Here is an 8,873-nt window from a genome sequence, read left to right as displayed (position 1 = left end):
CTCATTTAATGTATAGAAGCCATTTTCTGCTTTAATGGGCAGCACAGCTCACGCTGCTTAATAATGCGCACGTTTCTGAAACAAACGATAAAGAGAATTTAGCCATTTTTGTACAAAGCGGGTATTTCACGAGCTGCTTTTGTCCACTCCCGCCACTGGTTAACCGTATGAAGCAGACAAAGCAGTTCTGAGGCATAAACCCTGTTGAACAATCGAACTTCTGCCACCTAATGGCTACAAGAATGTTATTTAGAGATAGGGCCAAACACTTCATGAAAAAGACTGAACTTCTACCTTTTTTTCCATGGGTCAGGCTTTAGCAGGGATCGTCCATCCTGGTCTTCGAGGGCCGGTGTCCCACAGGTTTTCCATGAGACCCTGCTGGAAAATGTCTGCCTCAGACAAGCTCTGCACATGTCTGCTAAATACACAGATTTGAATCAGGTGTGTTGCAGCAGACACACACTGAAAACCTGCTGGACACCTGTCCTATAGGACCAGGATTGAGGATCCCTGCTTTTAAGGATTAATGCCACTAGTGTAAATTTCTCCACAAAAAAAGACAATTTTTTTTTTTTTATTAAATATTTTATTAAACATCTCTGCACAAGAGTAAAGATGGTAAAGTTGGACAGCAGAGACTGTTGTAGTTGGCGACTCTAAGCAGTCTCCTCCTTGGCAATGCGGTCCTTCTTGAGAGGTCCCTGTAGGAAGAGACAAGACCATCAGTCTTCTGTCAATACTGAACAGTCTGCGTTTGGTTCAATGCAGATGGTGTTCCCAGAGAGTGAACAGGGAGCCAGCACAAAGAGGCACTGCTCCCCTGCCTCACTGGAGATCATTGTGGCACTGGAATGGAACCCGGAGTTCATACGGAGGACTGAACCAGGTTACGAACAGTGCAGGATAATCCCAACTTCACGCTTGTACTGGTTTACTACGGCTGCACTGGTACTAAGTGAAGCAGGTTGTGAAATTAAGGACTTATGTTTATTGAAGTCAAATAGTTTAAAACGAAGTGCAACACTGGTCAGAATTAACCAATTAGTTTAGTTTCACTAACCAACACCGACAAGCTGATGAATTCAACTTTGAGCATTAAATTAACAGATCTGTGTCCCTTTTCAACGAGGGATTTCATGTTTATTCCTTTACAAATCTGAATTTAAGTCTTACCATAAATGCCTTCTTTTCCTCCACGGTCTGGAAGCGGCCATGACCAAACTTGGATGTGGTGTCGATGAACTTGAGGTCGATCTTCTCCAGAGCGCGGCGGCTGGTCTGTACAAGCAGAGACTGAAGGGGGAAAAAAATTACGTGAACTTGTGCCATGATCCAAAAAACTTTCAATGTAGTTTATAAGTTTAGCATCGAGATAGTTTGTTCCACAAACTGCTGATTATGTCCTCACCTTGCGGAGAGTCAGCACTCTCTTCTTGGTTCCCACTACACAGCCCTTCACCATGACAAAGTCATTGGTCACTTCTCCATAGTGGACAAATCCACCCTGTAATTTGCCAAAGAAAAGAAAGGTGACACCTTTGTTCCTAGGACAATCTATTACCGTGTCTCTGCATTAAGTGTACTTACCAGGGGGTTGATGCTCTTGTTGGACAGATCATACTCTGTGGAGGCGTTATTCTTGACCAGCTTTCCGTCCTTGGTGTGGTAGCCCTGACCGATCTTGTAGATCTTCTTGTTGATCTCTGTGCGGTGGTGGTAACCCTTCTGACCAGCACGGGCCACAGAGAAAGCCACACGAGCAGGATGCCAGGCACCAATACAGGCCACCTTACGCAGACCACGATGGGTTTTGCGAGGCAGCTTCTTTGTGTGCCAGCGGCTGGTAACACCTGACAGATGAGACGTTTGTCACGAGTCAAAATGTGCACTTCAGGTGCTCTTAAAATGTCCAAAGTAAGTCAAAGTGATCTTACCCTTGTATCCGTGACCCTTGGTAACACCAATAACGTCGATCATCTCATCCTGGGTGAAAACAGTGTTGACTGGCACTGCCTGCTCCAGCTTCTCACGGGCCCAGTCCACCTTGTCCGAGATGGTGCCTCCATTCAGCTGCACCTCCATGAGGTGAGACTTCTTCTGCCTTACAGGCAGCAGACGCATCTGCACCCAAAAAAGAAAAGAAAAGTCAAGAAAATATACAAGTAACCAATCTCAGATGAGAAATACTTGAAGCTTTCTGGTCTCAGAAGGAAGGCAGCATGGAAAATATCCTCATAACTATCGGGCGCCATGCCTGACGCAAGTTCCGTGGTCACATCACTGACAGCTGGATTAATTGTCACCTCAGAGTCTAATGCACTGACCTGCGTGTGTGTAATGACACGGATGACCTGGCAGTACTTCTTCATAGCAGCAAAGTCCTTCTCCAGCTGCTTCTTGCCCTCCTCATCCTGCCATTTCTTGCAGTACTTGGTGAAAGCCTTCTTCTTGGACTTGTACCTGAGAGCATGAAGCAACACTGGTTGGCACTGGTCCTTCATAACCCCGAGGGGCCAGCGGAAGAACACAGCGCAGAGCTGCCAGCCCTCCCTCCGTGAGGATGAGTGGGACTGTATCAGCCAGCGAGGATTTCGGCTCATGGCACAGTTTCTAAGAAGCACTTTCCACTGGCCAGAGGAGCCCGGAGCTCATCAGGGCACTCGGCACCTGAGCGGAGCTGCCACAGGGGCCACCGTGATGTTAGACTCGCACAGTGAAGACATGGTTCTGTTTCAATCTCACTGGCAACTAACACCTGCTTCAAATACTTCCACTACACGTTATTTTCTTTTTATGGAAGACACTCACCAGTTTTTGTAAAACCGACGCTTGCACTCATCGCTGATGTGCTCAGCAAAGACTGTCTTGAAGGAACGCAGGCCTCGGGGGGTGTTGACGTAACCCACAACGCCAACGACAATCATGGGAGGAGTCTCCACAATGGTCACAGCCTCAACCACCTCCTTCTTGTTCACCTCTACATGCAGAAAAAATACATTTGGTTTACCCTGCCCATCATAAAATTTAAATCTGCATGTATAATCACAGAACAAGCTGCGCTCAGTGCTCGACATTCAGCAAGGGGTATAAACCCATTCTGTCCGCCCGTCGAGAGTCTCATCACAGGCAGAGCATTTCACCAGACACCTTTCACATTGCAGTTATTACAGTAACACCCTTTTAAGTTTCTCAGAAACTCTTGAACCAATATTCAAAAGGTCAATTAAGGATGGCTGACAGCTTTATGTGAACAGGTCTCATTCATTTAGTGTGTGTGTGTACACACACACACACACACACACATACATATATATATATATATATATATATATATATATATATATATATATATATATATACACATAATATATATACACATATTATATATATATACACATATTATATATATATATACACATATACATATATATATACATATATACATATATATATATACATATATATATATACATATACATATATATATACACATATATATATATACATATACATATATATATACACATATACATATACACATATACATATATATATATACATATATATATATACATATATATATATATATATATATATATATATACATATATATATATATATACATATATATATATATATACATATATATATATATATATATATATATATATATATATATATATATATATATATGCACATCTCATCTTTGAATGCATCAAGTCCGCTTGCACTTACTTGAACCAGGTCTGTCCACCTCCCGGACAATGTGAGTCATGCCAGCCTTGTAGCCCAGGAAGGCGGTCAGGTGCACGGGCTTGCTGGGGTCATCCTTGGGGAAGCTCTTCACCTTTCCACGGTGACGTCGGCTCCTCTTGCGGGGCAAGAAGCCGAGAGATCCGTGACGTGGAGCCGAAAACTTACGGTGGGACTGTGAGGAGAACAAACTATTAGCATATCTTGACCTTAAAATGCTCCAAAATGATACAAAAATTAATGGCATTACATTATATAGCTTGTAAGGAGTTTCACATAATTTATTCAAAGTTACACAGTACCGGTGTTTAACACGTTGTTAGCAGCGTATTAGCATGCTAATCGACACGAGTATAAAATCCTAATGAATTCGACTTCTAAAAGCTTGCTTTTAAAATAAAAACAATTCTTCGCAGTTTTACTCAGTTACAATATACAGAAGATGATTCTATAAAACCATTTTAATGAAACGTATTTGTCGGCCTACCATTTTGAACTCCTTGTCATTGCTAAGGCTAGGTATGGCGACACATGCATCAAACAGTTGCAATTCCAACAATTACATCGAAATGATTATGTGGATATAGTCTAAAACATGTGTGAACACAATTTAAAAGTTCTAAACTTGAAAGTCATGACGGATGCCTTAGATAAAAGGGGGGATTCCTGCTGTAAGCAAATTGCCTGTGCATTGACACTCACCATTTTGTCTCCAGTCCGTTTGAAAGAGGACGGAGGGAGGGCAGATAGTGAATTTATACTTCAGTAAATATCGCGAGAGTTAGCGTAAATATTCTCAGAGAAGTCCCGCCCCCGATATTTTCAGACGGCATGGTAATTCACGACTTTCCCACTAGATGTCACTCTTCACTCTGTCAACTTAAAGACGTAGCAGAACTTGCGAAATAATTTAGAATTAAATTTTATTCAATTATTTATTTTTGTTTTTACAATTGTGCTCATATGTAGTCTTACCCTTTCATTAAAGAAAAGGCTGAATTTACAACAGTCACTCAAATAACTGAAGACTTAAAAAAAACAATAACTAAAAATTTGCAAAAATATAATTTTGTAACATAAGACACTGTTTTTTCATTTAATTTAGTTGAAGAAAAAAAACAAAACAAATTGGTCCTGGACAAATTAGAGCACTTTTCTGTTGAACAGTGGGATAAAATAGCTGTCAACAGGTGCAGAAGTCTGACTGAGAGGAACAGAAAACACCTGACTGTAGTGGAAACATTGGATTGAAGGATTGTCCAACAAAATATTTGTTTATGAGTGATGTAATATGTAATAAATTATCTTATTTGTTTGCTTTCTTAGAAAATATTTCTATTGCACCATAATTAGAAAATAATGTAATGTTTTTCATAAAATTTTTATTTATTACTTTAGTCAATTTCATCTTATTTTACAGGCAGCTGTTTTTTCTTTCTTTAATGAAAGGGTATGAATAAATATGAGCAGAACTGTATATCCGCAAGAACACAACAGAACATTTAAACATCGAAAAGTCAATGTTCCCAGATTTGGATATGTTGAGACCTTGTCGTGGACTTTTTTGGATAGATGACCAAATCTATCAAAAATGCTATTTTGAAGACTTTTTCTAAGTCAAATCTATGGTTTGCATTCTGCTTCACATGATCAGAGTTTGTAGAGATAATGACCTATTGTACAATGATTCCTTGGACATTCATATGTAGAACTAAAGTTGCACTGTTCCAAAGTGGCACTCATTTTTATACTAAAATTTGTTATTTAGGTGAGAATACAACTTTCTCCTGTCTGCCATCTTCATTTATTCCTTACCACTGGCAACATTTGCAATTTACACATCTTAAGAAATCTCCTTTCACCCTAAGTCTTCAGACCAAACAGCTGTTGGGGTTTATGCTTTTTTTATTTGAAATGTATAGAAAATGTCCTCGTTTAATGCTGAATTTGGTGTAGTTCAAATCTTTTAAGGTCCAAAGTCAAGGTGTATTGTACAGTTATAAACAATGTATATGATCATTACTGTGGGTTTATTCATTTAAAAAGAACCACAGCAGCATTAATCACTACCCTGAAAAAAACCCCCATCCCATTGCATCACATTAATACAATTTTATTGACATACAACAGAAAGAACAGACATCTTGAGGCACAAAGGTGCTTATGATCCAGTGTTTGTAAGTTTTATCTATTTTCTGAGGATTGGGACAGTAAAAGCATTGAAGAAAAAGAAAAAATCACCAGAATTCAACTAGGTAATTTTAGGACTCCCTTGATGTCCTTCATTAACCATTACCTGCAAGCTCTTGGCAACTTCTTATTTTTCACTGAAAGTTATGCCTATGTAGAATCAACTGCTTCATGCACGGATGAAGGCATCATGTAAGTCCAAAAAGGGCAGGACAAATGTTTCCATCACAATACATGCCTCATTCAGTGTCTTTCTTTAAGCTTCAACAACAGAACAGCTGCATAAACAAAAACATAAAAACATATTGTACTGAATGTCATTTCATTTAATTTCACAGCTATTGTTACAACTGTTAAAAAAAAAAAAAAAAAGCTTTTCATCTATTTTCTTCCAGCATACAAAACAGATTAGAAAACCATCTACATAGCAGATAATTATCCTAAATTGTTTTACTGCTACAGGACTGCAGTTTATGCAGGGATGCAGTGCAGCAGTAAATCTGTCTGTACTAAAAAGGGCCGACACACCATGCAGTCTGTCAGGCAACGGGAGGAGATCTTTTCCATTCATGCTACAGTACAACATGAACAGCGGATGAGCGGGCTCAGGCTTGCATCCAGGACAATTATGGTCACGGTTATTCCAACATTTTTATAAAAATTCAATACAGAATCCTTCTTTCAAGCCCTGATTCCTGTTTTTAAATCATGGCAAATCTCCTCAATAAGCACAGTCTATGGTCCTTCCAGCTTGTAAAAGTTCCATATTATGGTCTGTAGGTGTTTTAAGTCTTTCTTGTTGCCACTTTATGACAACACATCTGTAGTGAGATGCATCCATGAAAAAGAGTGCAAATCCTCTTTTTTCTTGGAAAAAAAACCCCCCAAAACATGCAGGTTAGTCTGCTCATGAGTCTGAGGAGACATCTTCCCATCTGTCCTGGCAATAAAACCTGAATATTTACCACGCTGACATCAAAACAGCAGCACATCGGCAGCCTTCAGGTTACCAGATGCTGTTTATCAAGGTTTATCTTTTGGAAGAAAGCCTTCCCAAATTCATAGCTGCTTATCATGACAGCACAGGCTGGGGCAACTTTGATGACCCTGGGCATGAATCCTGCAGAAAAATAACATGTGCTTTTAATTTTTAAGAAAAGTTGCATTTTTTTAAGGTCATGTGTGTAAAAAGAAGAGCATACCTGCAAAAAGGCCCCTGTAGCCCATCTCAGCCCAAATTTCCTTCATTATGTGCCAGGTGGATGTGGTCTTCTTCAGAGAATCTGCAAGGAATAACCAAAAGAAATCATAGTAAGTAACTTTAAGGACATTTTAGACAACTTAACCGCATACATGAGTATGAAAAGCACAGACCTCCCAGAGTATCCATCTCTCCAAGCTGGATCTGCCTCCGAGTCTTTACGACGTCAAACGGCAGCGTCAGGATTGCAGCAATCTAAACACAAACATGAAGAATACAACAAGTTACTCTTCATGCTCCTTATTTTCAGCTTTAAATAAAACCGCCTGCGACAATGACCTCCTTGTTTTCAACCTCACTATCAGATACTCGCATGTTATAAAGTTACTCATTGATATGATGATAGTAGCAGCGTGCAGTAAATCAGCTACAGTTCATCTATTTTCACTTGAGATGGTCGATATGGTTGTTCCGTCTCCATCCAGCCGACTCTTGGTACCATCACATATCTTTATGATGAACCAACCAACACAGTGAGGGGATGGAAACGGCACAAATGTGCATTTATTTATCTGAAAATCATCTCATCTGACCTGCAGTTAAACATCCAGCATTAAATGCTGTTTTACTGCAGCAACCGTTGTGTGTGTGTGTGTGTGTGTGTGTGTGTGTGTGCGGAGAACTCACAGCTCCAGAGACGCCTCCTGCAGTAAAGCTGATGGAAAAGTTGGCCTGAGGCATTTGATACTGTTCACAGAGCTGGATCTTCACCAGTTCGTAGTTAAACCAGTACAAAGCTGAAGACACACACAAACAGGGGACAGTGTTCTTAGTGGTTGCTTTGTTGATGAACAGTAATGTTCCATCTGGTGTCATGACTGGTCAGCTGATGGATGGTGAGAAAGGTGCAGAGCTTCTTATGTCTTTAAAAAGCTTTCTTCTAACTTTATCTTCTCTTACACAACATGTTTGCTGGAGGCTCATTCGTCCTGTGACGCCTCAGTTTTCTATTGAAAACAAACCGAGTGGGACAGCAACATAGTCCTGAAGGGACGACTTAAAAAGGAAAAGCTCTGCAAAGAGCGATGAAATAAAAAACTCAATTGAGCTTGAAACATTTAGATATGAATATTAAGTCTTTTTTTTTAATGTTGAAACCCTCAACGGTATAATTTCATGAACAGATTTGAAGGATTTTGTGTCTATTAAATAAAAACTCTAGAAAGGTATCAGGGCTTTACATATCAGAACATCTCACCAGAAAAGGGGACATCTCTGAGAACAGTGGGTCCCCAGCCTCTCCACAGTGACAGCAGGCCGTCCTGCGCCACAGACGAGCGGATACACGTCCGCAGCTCGCTGTAGGACAGCTGTCTGGACTGCATCTTGGTCCGGACCAGCTCCAGAGGACTGATCACTGTCACGGCCCCCACTGCAAGACACACATGGACCAGTTAGAAAAAGCTGCTGACATAAAACAACCAGTGTGTGTGTGTGTGTGTGTGTGTGTAGGGAGGACTTTTTATTTCCTTACATCTGGCGAGACCCCCAGCAAGAAGAGGGACATGGCTGCCCTGAAGCCCCACACCAAACCGCAGGATGTCCCGCAGCTGGTCGTAGCAGGTGAAGTAGATGACTGTGGCTGGAACTGCCATGACCCTACGCATGCAAATACACAAAAATAAACACAGGTTACAAACAAAACAGCATCAACACACACACATTT

At 40.5% G+C, this 8,873-nt stretch overlaps 2 protein-coding genes across 2 annotated transcripts in view; both read right to left on the bottom strand.

The window, feature by feature from the left end:
• Positions 1-566: 566 nt before the first annotated feature.
• Positions 567-4,479, bottom strand: rpl3 (ribosomal protein L3). The gene is made up of 9 exons (XM_079253351.1): positions 4,459-4,479; positions 3,739-3,931; positions 2,812-2,980; positions 2,328-2,463; positions 1,938-2,124; positions 1,591-1,853; positions 1,412-1,507; positions 1,177-1,296; positions 567-704 (listed from the first exon to the last, which is right to left on the bottom strand). The coding sequence occupies exons 1-9, from the start codon at positions 4,459-4,461 to the stop codon at positions 660-662; spliced, it is 1,212 nt and encodes a 403-aa protein (XP_079109477.1). The 5' UTR covers positions 4,462-4,479; the 3' UTR covers positions 567-659.
• A 1,380-nt stretch (positions 4,480-5,859) lies between these two features.
• The window catches only part of slc25a39 (solute carrier family 25 member 39), an 8,672-nt gene continuing 5,658 nt past the window's right edge, over positions 5,860-8,873 (bottom strand). Inside the window, exons 7-12 of the mRNA XM_079253642.1 lie at positions 8,682-8,806; positions 8,406-8,579; positions 7,835-7,944; positions 7,321-7,402; positions 7,149-7,229; positions 5,860-7,066 (exon numbers count right to left, since the gene is read on the bottom strand). Coding sequence (XP_079109768.1) covers positions 6,948-7,066; positions 7,149-7,229; positions 7,321-7,402; positions 7,835-7,944; positions 8,406-8,579; positions 8,682-8,806 — 691 coding nt within the window. The 3' untranslated portion in view covers positions 5,860-6,947. The remainder of the gene's footprint in view (positions 7,067-7,148; positions 7,230-7,320; positions 7,403-7,834; positions 7,945-8,405; positions 8,580-8,681; positions 8,807-8,873) is intronic.

Source organism: Telmatherina bonti (assembly GCF_933228915.1).
Source record: "Telmatherina bonti genome assembly, chromosome: 14".
Classification (NCBI taxonomy): Eukaryota; Metazoa; Chordata; class Actinopteri; order Atheriniformes; family Telmatherinidae; genus Telmatherina; species Telmatherina bonti.
This window is presented reverse-complemented; position numbering and strand designations above follow the sequence as displayed.